Source organism: Theobroma umbraticum, unplaced genomic scaffold (genome assembly GCF_002168275.2).
Source record: "Theobroma umbraticum cultivar Fairchild unplaced genomic scaffold, ASM216827v3 scaffold_50.0, whole genome shotgun sequence".
NCBI classification, from domain to species: Eukaryota; Viridiplantae; Streptophyta; class Magnoliopsida; order Malvales; family Malvaceae; genus Theobroma; species Theobroma umbraticum.
The window spans coordinates 7,706,831-7,721,637 of record NW_018397261.1 but is presented as its reverse complement, the minus strand read 5'-3'; the positions used below and the strand labels follow the sequence as shown (position 1 = coordinate 7,721,637).

The window sequence follows — 14,807 nt, the reverse complement described above, 5'->3', positions numbered from 1 at the left end:
ATTTTAATTGAAGAACTAAAAATTCAATGCTGTTCACTTCGAGCTTTTTGAGAATTGTTGGAGTATTTAATTCAGGTTTTGACTCAACCAACATCGTGCTTCACATATAATTTTTTCTTGCATAAAACATTCTTCCCTATCTCTAATTAAGTTGTTAACAACATGGGAGTGGGTCAAAATTTCTTCTCTGCATCAGCATCTTATCTGATACGATGTTTCATCCCTGGCTCATTTCATATTTTATTATGGGAGACAAGGTACAAAAGAATCAACACAGAGCAGAATTCTCTATTTCAAATGGGAAAAAAAAAACAGAAAAAATGGTCATATAATCAAGCCTATGCAAAGCCATTTTACTTGCATTTTATATACAGTTAGTGTACGTTGGAGGCATGGGGGATACGAAACAGCCGAGCGGTTGAACAAGCAAATTCAAACGTATAAACCCTTGTGATTAACTTAATATTAACATGTCAAACGTGAAAATTGAGCGATTGGATTTGGCATACCTTCCAACTGTGTTACAGCCACTTTTCTTAGATTACAAAACAGGGGATTTTGACAAGTTACTGCATAAATTCTGTTTCCTTAGTAAAAACTGTAGAGATATTGTGAACATATTGACTAGAAGTCTAAAATTACCATAATTTCTATCTGATAGGTTAGCAGATTTGAAAGCCAGATCAGCAGGATAGGTAGCATATCCAGTTGCTAAGCTATCCTAGCCTGTGAAAGGAAACAAAGATTTTTTTTTTCTTGGTCTTAGATAGGGAGCTCCTGAGCATCTTTGTTGTATATAGACAGTAACACCCGGAGAACTATGGCACTGTCTTTCTCATGCTTTTTCCATCTTAACCTTGCATGTTCATTTTGCTTTACAGAACAAGTTAGTTCTTGTTTTCCACTTATTTAATGTGGCTCCTTTTTCATAATCCTTATCCAAGGACTAATTCCAAGTCAAATCCATAAAAAAGGACATAAAAGGAATTTCCATGTTATTGTTAAATGAGTGTGTAATACTTGACCAAAAACATTTTGGTGGGCTACTTTCACTGACCGGCAGTGCTAAAGAATCAGTTACAAAAGGGCCATTGGGTTGAAAACAGAGAAAAGAAACCAAGTGTTCCTGCCTAGCTGCTACAATCATTTTCCTGGCTTGAATACTGGTAGAATTGTAGGAGTTTAAGCACCTTTTCTAAACTCAACTTGTCCCTCATTGTCCCATATATTAAATTCCATTTATACCTCTTCAAGACCAAACCATATAGCACTATCCATGCATTTGTATCCAAGGCCTCTATATATAGGCTATTTTTAAGTGCATACTTTGTGGGAGAACAGGAGGGAAACCGCAGAGGAGAATAGGTTGGTTTCCAAGGAGAGACAAGAGCTTGATTTAAGAAAGAAAAATGGGTGAAGTTAATGAAATTGGCTCCACGCCTATGACACCAAGACCGGCCTCCGTGACACCAACACCGCCAATATCAGCTCCTCCTTCGCAGTTTCACTCTCCCTCTCTTTCTCGATCACCACTTCTTTCCTCAGCTGATCACATACAACCTGCGAGCAAAACCCCGAAAAACTCGACCCCCAGGATTCGAACCCCACGCTTTATTACTCCTTTGGGAAGCCCAATCAGGAGGGCTCTTCAGCTGACTAGGCTTGACCCTCATGATGCTTGGCTTCCAATCACTGAGTCAAGAAATGGGAACGCCTACTACGCTGCGTTTCATACTCTCTGTTCAGGAATTGGAATTCAAGCCCTTGTGCTCCCTGTCGCCTTCACAATTCTTGGGTGGTAGGTGATCGATAACACTTGTTCATGGCGCAACAGGTTGATTTTTGTTTTATTAGCAGCGCAACTGAAAGGTTTTTTTTTTTTTCCTTGTTTCCAGGACTTGGGGAATCATAAACTTGACTGTAGCCTTCATATGGCAGCTTTACACCTTATACTTATTAGTTCAACTTCATGAATCTACTGAAACTGGTATGCGTTACAGCAGATACCTGCAGCTTTGCAGCGCAACTTTTGGTAAGGCTCAAACCAATCAGAAAACTTATTAAACTAAATGAAACTGAAATCAGTCAGGCCTTATAACATTCTCAATTGCCTTCCAAACTGCCCTTTGATTAGCCAATGTAACACTGCTGGCCTTTCATGTGCAAAACAAGCAAAATTGATCAAGTTAAATCAGATGAAGATATTTTGATTCATGTTAATATTGTTATCCATGAATTCAGGTGAGAAGTTAGCAAAGTGGCTGGCTCTGTTCCCCATCACGTACCTATCAGGAGGAACATGCGTGGCCTTGATCATCATTGGGGGCTCAACTTCAAAGATATTCTTCGATATTGTATGCGGTGGAACATGCAACGCTCACCCACCAACCTCCGTGGAGTGGTACTTGATATTCACTTCTGCTGCAGTTCTTCTATCTCAGCTCCCTAACTTGAACTCAATCGCCGGTGTGTCCCTCATCGGTGCAATCACAGCTATTGGGTACTGCACCCTTATATGGATTATTTCAGTTGTTGAGGGAAGACTGCCAGGAGTATCATACAATCCAGTCAAAGGAAGTACTGATGTTATTAGGATTTTCGATGTTCTTAATGCACTGGGGATCATAGCTTTTGCTTTCAGAGGCCACAATCTCATACTTGAGATTCAGGTAACTGCTCGAAGAACTCAGATCATTGCTTAGACAAACAAAATTGATATAGAGTTCATATCAAGTAAATAATTTTAAAGACATGACTTGTTTCTATTGAGAAATTTTTTAAAAGCATCTGTCTTCATAGTCTAATGTAATTATGATGAAGAAAAAAATGCTAGTACTTTGCTTAATTCGGCAACTATCTTTATCAGCTGCCTAGCCAAAAGAAACTGGGTGACTTTCCATCTTGTTAAATTTTCTATTTTGAAAGTGTGACATTTCCTTCTAGATGTTGCCCATGTGAATTAAAACCTTGTAGGCTTTCCTTTTATCTTTCTTCTAATCCGGAATACAGCCTAACAATTAGCAAGTCTTTCCATGCTTGATAGTTCATATAACCATGAATTTCTACGCTAAGGAAATTAAATATGCTAACGAAACTTGACCATCGCAGAGGAAAAAAATAGTGAAGTTGACCATTGACTTCTGATCATAAAATTACAAGTGATCCTGTGAAACTATAAGCCGAATATGTTGACACTCAACAATCAAGAAAAGAGTTTGTCTCGTTCCTATGAAAGAGAGTGGAAATTAGATAAAAAATATATATATTGTGATTACCCTTTGACCAACAGCTAGTAAAAATGGCAAAATTTCTGAAGCAAATATTGTTTGGTTGCAGGCAACCATGCCCTCAGACGAGAAGCATCCATCGCGGGTGCCCATGTGGAAGGGAGTCAAGGTTTCAAACACACTTGTTGCATTGTGCTTATTCCCTCTTGCAATTGCAGGCTATTGGGCATATGGTCAACTGGTACTATTTTTTCTCTTCCAAAAATCTTTTCACTTACAATTATCTCTGCTACAAATCAAATGTTTTCTCTGAACCAACAAATTTCTAAAATTGTTTTCCCTGTTGGCAGATACCAAAAGATGGGGGCATGCTGACAGCCTTGTATGCATTCCACGGCCAGGACACCTCCCAATTCATCCTAGGATTAACAAGTTTATTCGTCATAATTAATGCCGTCAGCTCATTCCAAATCTATGGCATGCCAATGTTCGACGACATGGAATCCCAATACGTTAGGCGGATGAAGAAGCCATTGCCATGGTGGCTCCGAGCAATTATCCGGGCTATGTTCGGGTATGGATGCTTCTTTGTGGCAGTGGCAATCCCCTTCTTAGGAAGCTTGGCTGGTCTTGTTGGAGGCATAGCGTTGCCTGTGACCTTAGCTTACCCATGCTTCATGTGGCTTAAGATTAAAAAACCAAAGGTTTTTGGGCCATCATGGTGGCTAAATTGGGTGTTAGGTGTCTTCGGGATGGCTCTTAGTGGGGTTTTGATAGCGGCTGGAATTTATGTCATCATTGATACCGGTATTGAGGTCAGCTTCTTCAAGCCTCACTAATTCACTACAAAAATTAGCATTGAGGGTGTGATTAGGTAGACAACTCAACTATTGTATTCGTTATATGTATTGGTGAAATTGGTTTTCCATTCAAAGGAAAGAAGTCAGGAAGTGTATTTTGCTTCAATTCCTTGTCTACATCACTTGCTTTTTTCTTTTGTAAAACCGTCTTTTCTGGCCTGTAAAATGTGAACTGTACACTTTCAAAGATATGCAAAAGTTTTAGCCCAATCTTGCTGCAGAGCAGGCTGAGCTCATGGAGTAGCCCAATCTTACTCGACCATGCTACAGATTTGACCCAAGTATTCTAATCCTCAATGGTTACTTAATTTATTGATAATAAATTAATATAAAATTGACTTCAATCCGCATCAGTTGTTGTTGAACTGGAATGAATTCCATGCTCTTTGTTATAAATGCTAAGTAAGGAAAACAGTTGTAACAGAGTCTAACAGTTGACAGGAAACAATCCCATCAATCCATTTTTAATGCTCTTCAGCTGCAGTCTTGCTTTGATGTTGTCTCACTCAGCAGCATGGAATCCGGCACTTTCCCTCACCAAATTCATGCTTTAGCATCAGTTGACATATCAGACAACCCAACACAGCTGAGCAAAGCGGGGGAAATAAAAAATGTATATTCAGTCACTGTCTCACCATGTCCAAAAGCTTAATCTTTTCTTTTAGGTCCTAAAATCTGTAGTCTGTGATTTCCAACCCAAAGTCTGAACCAAAAGCTGAAAATTCGATAGACATTCCAGAAGCCCTATGCATTCATCAAGAACGCGAAATCGTGGACGTAGAATTGAATAAAGTCTGAATTTTCTTGGTCGGTCAGATAGATAAATTCCTCTGGAATCGTAGCTAAACATCAGACTTTTTTTCCCAATAAAAGGATAAGTGGGTTGGTTAAGTTTCTAATTACCTATAAAATTTTGTAACAGTCCAGTGTGATCAGAACCTTTAGGATTCGGAAGACAATGAGAGAAACTTTCTACTTATCTTTTGCTTCATTCTCTTAGTTTTAAATGAAATAATATGTCCTCGTATCTGTGCAAAGTAATCAAAATGCTAGGCTTAGTTGAACCGCAAATATTAGAAGTGGCAGGTAGCCAACCTATAGAATATACAAGAAGGCATCTAAATCCATTAAAAAAGATGGAGTGTAACTTGATACTGTAATCTATTATGGCCCATGACGCAGATCTATCGAGCTCTAGGCCGAGAACTGAGCAAACAGCTGACAAAACAGAGTATGAAGAGTACATGTTACAGAATTGATAACTTAGAAAGAAAAAATTGCTGGTGATGTTCTGTCTGTGCACACTTCCAGAAAAGTTAATGTTCTTGCAGATTCTCTCGTTAGTTTAAAGTTGATACTTCCATATCAAACGTTTTCTGGCTGATGTTGTTGACACCCATTAAAGACTAGACAAATTAGATAAATGCAATAAAATTTTGGGATCCATGAATGTTGAATGGACAGAGAAATCCATTGAAGGCCTCACCTTTCTGTGTGGTCAACATTCTTCAGTAATGGTAGCCAGAAAGCACGCATCACTCTCATGTTACTTGAAACGCACAATTGGGCAAAACCCAGACATGGCTGTTCCTAGGGTGGATTCAACAATTTTTTTTGAGTAATGTAATAATTTAAAAAATTAATAAATTTATTGATATTATTAATAATATAAAATTTTAACATTAAATAATATAATTAATATAAATTTTTTATATTTTAATAATGTCACCTGACGCCACTTGCATCGACATGATCCGTCCCTGAGTACTTTGCTCCGAGATTATGTCCACTCCTTACATCAACCACCATTATACTAGTGTTAGAGATTTATTCCCAATCAATTCCTTTTCATGAAAATCTCTAGTCTTTTAACCCCATTTTGCTCTCTCCTCATCCAACACATGAACCCTTGTTCTTAGTTAGAAACAAACTTCCTGTCTGATGAGTACTTTAAACAAAAAAATTTCAATTTTTGGGTTTTTTAATCTACATCGTTTTATAATTAATTATTATGTTTGATGCTTATTATGTTAAAAAAAGAGAACATTACGTATTGAATTTAAGATCATTTTATTCTTATTAATCAAGTTAGTTAGATCAAACCCTTCGACAGGAAAAGATTTTCCTTTCAATATAGTGGGCTTATAAAATAGGTTAATGTGCCTACCGAGGGATAAGTGATGTCCTTTCTGTATAAGTAATATGGAGCTACCGTGAGGCACAGTTTGACAGCACTCACAAGTATTGTTTTCTTTGAAAGGGTGTGCACTAAGACAACTAGCCAATAAATAAATAAGTATGCATCACATTCACATGGGTTGTAGATGCCAAATAAATAGATTTATTTTAGAGAGAAAAGCAAAAAAAATTAAAAAAAAAAACCCAAAGGGGAAATTAAAAAGGGTAAGCTAGCATTTAGTCATCATATTGCTTGCTCCATGTCTTCATTTCAAGTTTGAAAAATGTTAGCTTCTTGGTCACCCCCACCATAAAGGAAAATGTTCTTTGCTACTTTTTCTTTATTTGTGTGTGTAATTTCAATTGGATATGAGGTTGAGTCCTCTCAATTTTTGGTGGAAGGTATCTTCTTAGACGTGGCATTGCTTATGATGTTTATGGGTGTACGTAAGGAACCAAAGGATTGGATACTCAAACTTAATATAAAAATCTTTACAAAATTCAATTTATTTTAAATATAAATTTTCATATATTGGTTGCATGTGAAATTACACGGATGTCTAGTTAAGTCTATAACCATATACTATCAAGACATTAGATTTAATACGGTATTATCGACTTACACTCATCAATACATTACAAAAGAATAACTATTATTTTATATGATAAGATATTCTATAAATTATTATGATGACTGTAAAAAAGATATTTTAATGCCTATTGAAAGAAATTTTTAGAGATAAGCTGTAGAAAATTACTCTAATTGAATCCCTAGTAGTCCATGGTGGCCACTCCCTTGTTCCAACTCAAAGGAACATAAGTTAAATCAAACTTGGTTTTCTTTGCAAAGAATGCACAAATGCAATGGAATCACCACCAAATTGTGCACGATGGAATCACTTATTCTCATATACATGATCTCAAATTAAATTAATTTGTAATTCAGGTAGAATTAATTAATTATAAACAATGTTGAGTCTACTAACTTGTACATTTATCTTTTTTTATTCAATTAATAAAAATTTCGGAAACATGATTTCAAAGTTCTACCTTCTTTCTTTAATTTTAAATTGTTCAAAGATTGGAGATATTTTTAATGTAGCATTATACTACATCAATATGTGTTAGTATTATTTATTTTAATATATCAACATCATATGATATAAAATGATGAGTAATATTTTGATTAATTACAGTTAATCAACCATTAGTTATAAGAGTTTATTTGATTCAAAATAAAATATAAAATTTTAATTTTTTAAAATTAAATTTTATTTGAATTTTTCAAAATAATTCAAGATTTTTTAAGTATTATGTCCTTTTTAATCAAGACCCATTTAGGATTATCAACTAAGTAAAAATTCTGACCCAAGAAAAAAAATTACTCAAAGTAGCATGAAAATTCTAAGGACCAAATTAATTATTTAATCCAAAAAAAGAGAGGGAACCATGTACGTACATATATAACATTTGAGTGGCCATGAGAAACAATATAAGATTTCTCAAAATTCCAATTACTATATATATTGATTGTTTCAAATTTAAGTATGTGATTTTAGCTTTAAAATTAGTAAGAAAAAAATAATCATCATTTTTTATCAAGCTCATTAATTAAAAATCCTAGCTTAATTAGTTAAAAATTAATCATTTTCTTTTCTTATCACTAAATAGCTAATTAAGCAATTTTGGTATGGTATACCATGAAGTTTGGGCCATCAACATGATTCATTAATTGATTAACCTTTGCTTTTTGGCTAATTAATTCAAAGGTCAAAGGAAGTTGAGGTTTACATTCTTTTTCTCGAGACCAAACTATGCTTTATAGAGCCTGTTTGGTTTTGTCTTTCTGGTTAACAGGGCTTCATTCTTTGTTCAAACATGTCACATTCTAAGTTCCCAATTCTAATTCCTAGTTCCTTAAGTCTAGTCTTCCTTCTGTCTTTCTCATTGTATAATTATAAATTGGAAAGAAATTTGAGTAAAAAATTGACTAATTTGCACCCAATTATGATGGACCCATCCTCCTAGACTAAAAGCAATTAAATGTGTATACATTTAGGGTAATTATAAAAAGTTAAAATTTTAATTATTAATATTTTAAAATTTTATATTTGATACACTATCAATGTATAAATTTTACATATTAATTTTGATAATTAAGTGATAATATATAAAATCTATATATCAAATATAAATCCGTTAAACTATATTTTAAATAAAACTTTGGAAAAACGTCCAATTTGCGTGCCAAATAACTTTATTAAATTTAGGAAGACATTGATTTGTATTTTAACACTTCAATTTCAAATCAGTGCTACCTTACTTAGGCATTTGAATAACGTGTCAAAATTCATCTTCTTTTCTTACTTTGACTTTGGGTTTCTTTTGGAAGAACAATAACGAGCTTGGCCGTCAGAGTTTGGCTTTATCTTGGCGTCATCAAAGTTTTTCGTGTCATAGACTTTCAGCTTGATTAACTTGTTTGATAACGGTTTTTTTTTAATTTGGAAAAAAAATTGAACTCAAATTTATGAAATATTTTAAAAAAATTAAATAAATTTTATTATGTTTAATTAAGTATTTTTATTTTAAATTAAATAATTTATTATTATTAATTAAAATATTATTTATATTTTATACCAAGTGACGTTAATGTAAAAAGATGAAAATATCAATAAAAAAATAAAATAAAATTATTATATTATTATATGTTATATCATATTAATATATCATATCATTATTTATTATGACATGTCGATATATCATATTAATATTATATCGATAAAATAATAAATAATATTTTAATAATTAATTATAAAAATTTATTTAATTAAAAATAAAATATAAAAACTTGATTTAATGAAATAAAAAATAATACAATTTATTTAAAATTTTTTTTAAAAATTAAATATTATGTCATTAATTTATAATAATAAATTCTCGAACACTCTTTATTAAACATTTTTTAGAAATTCAAAAGGATCTACGGATGAGCTGTTACATGTGGAAAATAAAAATTAATGAATCATAATGTCACTAAAGTAAACGATAAACGTCATAGCCTCAAATCAGCTTGATGATGTCATGTCGCCCCAGTATGTTGAAGACCCACTAGGGAATGTATAGCGTCACAGCCTTACCTCAGCATGACCATGTCATCTGCCACGGTCCGTCTGTTCAACATCTTCTAGGCAAATTCTTTGTAAGGAAAATATTTACTGAACTGATAGAACTTTCATATCATCAAATTTTGATATTTTATTAATAAAATATTATTTAAAAAATAATAATATTTTAAGACTTTATTATTTAAAAAAATAAAAAATGAATCTAATTCTTTAAAATAAAATATTTTTTTCTCTAATCAAAATTACACAAAAGTTTATAAACACTCTATTCCAAAATAATATTTTTTACTAACTATTTAAATTCGACTGTTAGTCAATTATCAGTGCTTTTATTAATTTAATAATATAATAAAAATAAAAAAATACTTTTATTTTTTATTAACTTTTAAAATTATTATTATATAAATTTATTAATTAAAAAAAATCTCCCCAGACAGAGAGCACTGATCTGGTGCTCCCTTCCCAATGCTCCCCTTTCTTAGGAGTTTATTGGTGCCTTTTTTTATTTTTTAAAAATATAATAATAATTTTTTAAATTAATAAAAAAAATTATTTTGATTTTTTTAATTTTTATTAATAGTGTTTGCATTTTCGAGTCAAAGTGTTTATTTAAAAAATAATAAATTTATTTAAAATTTTGATTAAAACTTAAAAAAGTGAAAATTTTTTACCTTATTTTTTATCTCATTAAAGAAATATCAGGTGACACGTGATAATGTAAATAAATTATATACTATTATTGTCTCAAATATTACTTCTATTATATAAGTATACAATCTTTCTTACTATATGAAATATCATTATTATATATAAAATTACAGACTCTAAATTTTGCAAATATACCTTCAATTAATTTATGGTATGAAAATTATGACTCATATTTTTTCTACGTCCAATTAATTTCTACATCCCATTCTTTTCTATTTCTATTTTTGGGTGGTGGAATAAATTTTCATAAAATTTCATCTTGAAAACGAAAACAGATGGGGATTTTTTAAAAAGGAAAAAAAATATTTATGACATAATAGATTGTGACGCTATGCCATTACCTTGTCAGTTTTCATAGCCTATACATAGGTATGGAAGGTTTATGACGCAACAATGTCGTGAAATGCATTGTTGAAACCAACTGCAGAAATCTAAAGCCTTTGGTTGATTCTCGTGGTCTGGGACTGAGAGTGGTATATCGAGGTCAGCTGGGGCGTCATGTTTTTTCGCATGTCAAGAGACTTTGCTATATAAACTCGAGCAACGTTTTATTGACAGCTGCTGGGAGTTTTCGTTATTGAATCATGGGAGAAGTAGTACCCATTGAAGATGATTTAACCCAAGAGCTACCACTCTACATGTTGCCCACACCGAGCCCTTTGCAGATCATCACGATCAAATCGGGCTCCATTAAGGACACGCCTGGGTTCACGTGCAATCCCGATGGTTGCACAAAAAGTAGTCCGGGTGGTCAGGGCATCGACATCAGGGAACTTGAATCTTGGCTGCCCATCACGGAGTCGAGAAATGGGAACATATTCTCTGCAATGTTCCATATTTTGTGCTCCGGGATTGGGTTTCAGGCCCTTTTGCTTCCTGTCGCTTTTGCTGCTCTTGGATGGTGAGTTTGGCAAGTTTTTGCCACGACTTTAATCCCACTCTTAAAACAACTATTGCCTTAATATTTTTTGTTTTCCTAAACATTAGCATATATTCACTTTCCTTCTGTTATTTGACCAACTCTGAGATCAATAAATGTTGGTCCCAAAGCTCTCCTGTTTTCCAACTAAGTTTCAGAACTGCCGGTTAGGTTGGACCAAAGAGTAGACTCAGATGTAGAATAATCTCCTGTCAATGTTATTATTATTTCCACACATGTTAATCCATTAGTTTAGTCCTATTTCTGCTCGCATTTGTCCGGGAACACCTGCGTAAAACTGGGCTAAGAGATTCTCACTAAATGGCTTCCAGTTTAGCCCGGACTACAATTTGTGGCTGAGTTTGAACCTAGCTATATTTTCAGCTTATTTCCAACAACTTTTGCTGGTTCACGTAGCGTCTAGAGCTAGTAAAAACGTTGTTGACATTTACATCGCTGTGGTCTATGGCCCATTATTTCTTCTTCCACAGCCTGATTGCTTTAACTTTTCTCTTAAAAAACAAAAAAGAGAATGACTTTGAAGCAGGGTTTTTCTTTTTTCCGTTGCTTAAATTTTCATACAATTTTCAATTGTTGTAGGACATGGGGGATAATAAGCTTGGGCATGGTATTTATGTGGCAACTCTACACGATATGGCTTCTTGTCAATCTTCATGAACCTGTTCCTGGAACCCGCTACAGCAGATTCGTCCGCCTGTCAATTGTTGCCTTCGGTAAGTGTGTGTTAAATAAAAAACCAAGTCAGGAGTCTTTAAAATGTCACCTAACTTTATTGTTGCCCTAAATGTTTAAAGTTTTCTATTTATGAACATATCCCAGGTCAAAAGCTTGGGAAGTTGCTTGCAATCTTCCCTGTAATGTACCTATCAGGAGGCACTTGCGTCTTGCTTATTATCACAGGTGGAGGTACCATAGAATTGTTCTTCAAGATCATCTGCGAGGAAGGGGCCGCGTGTCAATCCAAGTCACTCACTGGCACCGAGTTGTTCCTCCTGTTTACTTGCATAGCTCTTATCATTGGTCAGTTGCCCAATTTAAATTCGATAGCCAGAGTCTCCCTAGCTGGTGCCATAGCAGCGATTGGGTGCTTTACTATGATATGGGCTCTATCTGTCAGCAAGGGTAGACCTGACGGTGTTTCTTACAGCACACCACAGGCCGCAAAAAGTGGTATGACTGGATTTGGTAACATCCTGAATGCCATTGGCATCATTATGCTTTCATTCAGAGGTCACAATCTTATTCTTGAGATTCAGGTGAATAGTCTTTACCAGTAAAAACTTAATCCTGTTCATTGAAAAACTCTTAACACGCAAACTCGATTGAACCAATAAAAAGATCTTCCCATGTGAGCAACAATAATAATGGGGTATTGGTTTATGGTTCAAAATGTAATACTGAAGGTCAACTAAGTTTGGTCAACTAAATTTTATCAATTCCTCGCACATGAGCATTTGACTCATTAGTTAATACATGATGTAGGGTTTGAATCCTCCTTCTCTCAATTAAAAAAAAAAAATCTTATCAGTTCCCCCAACTCAATGGGGTGAAGTCTTGACTACCAATATGGAACTAATTCTGTTGTTGATGCAGGGGACACTGCCTTCTAGTTCAAAGCATCCATGTCGTAAATCTATGTGGAGAGGAGTAATGGTGTCATACATAATAATAGCAATGTGTTTGTTTCCACTTGCCATTGTTGGATTTTGGGCTTATGGAAACAAGGTAAGCATGTACTCTCCATTTAACTTTCCTGTTACCTGTCACACGAGAATGTACTTATGGCATAGCCATCAATATGCATAACATAATCCATCTCATTTTCGTTGATACAAATGCTATTGGCAGTACTTAATTTGTTAATATATTAAAAGTTTCCTTTCATTTCTTGCAGATACCTGCAAATGGAGGGATTCTAACTGCTTTTGCGCATTTTCACGGAGAAGACACTTCAAAGTTTGTGATAGGCCTAATCTACCTATGGCTAATTATAAGTTGCTTAAGTTCATACCAAATCTATGCCATGCCTGCTTTCGACAACTTAGAGTTTATTTACGCCAGCAGTAAAAACAGGCGATGTCCAGGGTGGGTTCGAGTGGGATTACGCCTTTTCTTTGGAGGGCTGACATTCTTTATAGCAGTGGCTTTTCCCTTCTTGGGAAGCTTGGCACCTCTACTCGGAGGAATGGCACCAGTACCTCTGACCTTTGCATATCCATGTTTTATGTGGATTTCGATCAAAAGACCCCGGAGAAATGGTGCCATGTGGAGTCTGAACTTGGGGCTTGGTTGCTTAGGCATTGTGCTAAGCGTTTTGCTAGTAGTTGCTGCTGTATGGAACTTAGTTGACAAAGGCCTGCATGCCAACTTCTTCAGACCTTGATGACAGATGCAGAAAACAATAAAAGGCACTGCTCAAGACAAGAAAGATCGAGTCATGTGTATCTATTAACTTAAACAGGGCCTAATCACTTTTCTTTTTGGACAATTGATCATTTTTTTTTTGTTATACATACCAAGAACTGAAACTGAAGAAACTAGTTGTTTCCTGATAATTTACATCATTTGTAGTATCAATCGGTTTAGTTTCAATATGATTCACATTTTACTCAAACTTAATAATACTGTATAAATTCGAAGAATATAGTAGGATCTGAACATACCCCAGATATGAAAATATGATCATGAATCAAGAAATTAAGACAACTAATTGCTCTGTCTTTTATCTTCTAGAATCAAAAAGAATGAAAAGGAAATGTCCATGGTGATGAACCTGACACTTTGCGCGGGGGCCAAACCAGTAAAAAGTGATCATCAGAGTGTGACACCCACTAAAAACAGCAGGTGGACAAGATGAATCTGAAGGACAAACGTCACAAAATAATTTCAAACAGAAAAGAATCAGCGACTCCCCTCCCTTCACTTACACAGCCTTTCTTGAAGTACTTTTATTCCAGAGTTTTATCCCTTCAATAATGCCAAAGGAGCTACAGGTAATCACCACCATGAACATCAAAGTTTAGTCCAGAATGCGCACTTGGGCAATCCAGATTTCCATATCCAGTGCTTGAAATGTCATGCTGACACATGAACCACCATGTATCTCTGATGCAAAAAGTAGTGTTCATTAATTTCTTCATGTCCACTTTTTTTTTATTATGTAATGAAAGTCATTGTCCCAAAAGACTAGAATAATTCCTCAGTATCCGGCTCATAATCCAACATATGTGAGAACAAATGGAGACATGGACAGCAGAGGTAGCTGACCTAAATATCTGAAATTATCAGGCTCCAAAAATCATAATCATGGAAGGCTATTAAGTACTATGATTCTTGTTCATGAGAAACAGGCAAATAACTGACAGGAAAAGCCCGAAACTGATATTGATAAAAGCTTCCCAGTTCCTTGAATTGCCATCATCTTCATAATCACCACACTCAAAAGCAAAAAGAAAAAGGGGAAAAGGACCCGAGCCTAATCCCTGTTTAGTTCTCTTCGGCTCTTTGTTAGATTTCTATGTAGAAATCATTTCACTAGTAATTTGAGATGCAATATGAACTGAGATAATTTTTTTAACTAAAAGTGATACTACCATTTCAAATACATGCATTTTGGAGAATTCCAATTGCATGCGCCGGTAGGGCTATAGTGGCCAAATAGCTTATTGCAAGGCAAAGAATTAGGTTTGCAATTTGACAAACAAGGCATCATTGTAGTAGTGCAATCCCACCTTCATTTGTAAGCCAGCTAATGGCTTCTTTTGAC

General features: G+C 34.5%; 2 protein-coding genes across 2 annotated transcripts; both read left to right on the top strand.

Moving 5' to 3' along the window:
• The first annotated feature begins 1,132 nt into the window (after positions 1–1,132).
• LOC110418203 (lysine histidine transporter-like 8) lies at positions 1,133–4,307 on the top strand. Its single transcript, XM_021430863.1, has 5 exons — positions 1,133–1,798; positions 1,896–2,032; positions 2,242–2,669; positions 3,337–3,468; positions 3,578–4,307. The coding sequence occupies exons 1-5, from the start codon at positions 1,410–1,412 to the stop codon at positions 4,064–4,066; spliced, it is 1,575 nt and encodes a 524-aa protein (XP_021286538.1). The 5' UTR covers positions 1,133–1,409; the 3' UTR covers positions 4,067–4,307.
• A 6,205-nt stretch (positions 4,308–10,512) lies between these two features.
• Positions 10,513–13,605, top strand: LOC110418464 (lysine histidine transporter-like 7). Its single transcript, XM_021431203.1, has 5 exons — positions 10,513–11,002; positions 11,621–11,754; positions 11,861–12,297; positions 12,635–12,766; positions 12,936–13,605. The coding sequence occupies exons 1-5, from the start codon at positions 10,686–10,688 to the stop codon at positions 13,422–13,424; spliced, it is 1,509 nt and encodes a 502-aa protein (XP_021286878.1). The 5' UTR covers positions 10,513–10,685; the 3' UTR covers positions 13,425–13,605.
• The last annotated feature ends 1,202 nt before the right edge of the window (positions 13,606–14,807 follow it).

What these genes read in the sequence shown, in the direction of transcription:
- LOC110418203 (XM_021430863.1), top strand. Translation starts at nt 1,410, where the DNA reads ATGGGTGAAGTTAATGAAATTGGCTCCACGCCTATGACACCAAGACCG. An exon ending in GCCTTCACAATTCTTGGGTG is followed by an intron (nt 1,799 to 1,895) that starts GTAGGTGATCGA and finishes CCTTGTTTCCAG; the next exon opens with GACTTGGGGAATCATAAACT. An exon ending in GCTTTGCAGCGCAACTTTTG is followed by an intron (nt 2,033 to 2,241) that starts GTAAGGCTCAAA and finishes CCATGAATTCAG; the next exon opens with GTGAGAAGTTAGCAAAGTGG.
- LOC110418464 (XM_021431203.1), top strand. Translation starts at nt 10,686, where the DNA reads ATGGGAGAAGTAGTACCCATTGAAGATGATTTAACCCAAGAGCTACCA. An exon ending in CCTGTCAATTGTTGCCTTCG is followed by an intron (nt 11,755 to 11,860) that starts GTAAGTGTGTGT and finishes AACATATCCCAG; the next exon opens with GTCAAAAGCTTGGGAAGTTG. An exon ending in ATCTTATTCTTGAGATTCAG is followed by an intron (nt 12,298 to 12,634) that starts GTGAATAGTCTT and finishes TTGTTGATGCAG; the next exon opens with GGGACACTGCCTTCTAGTTC.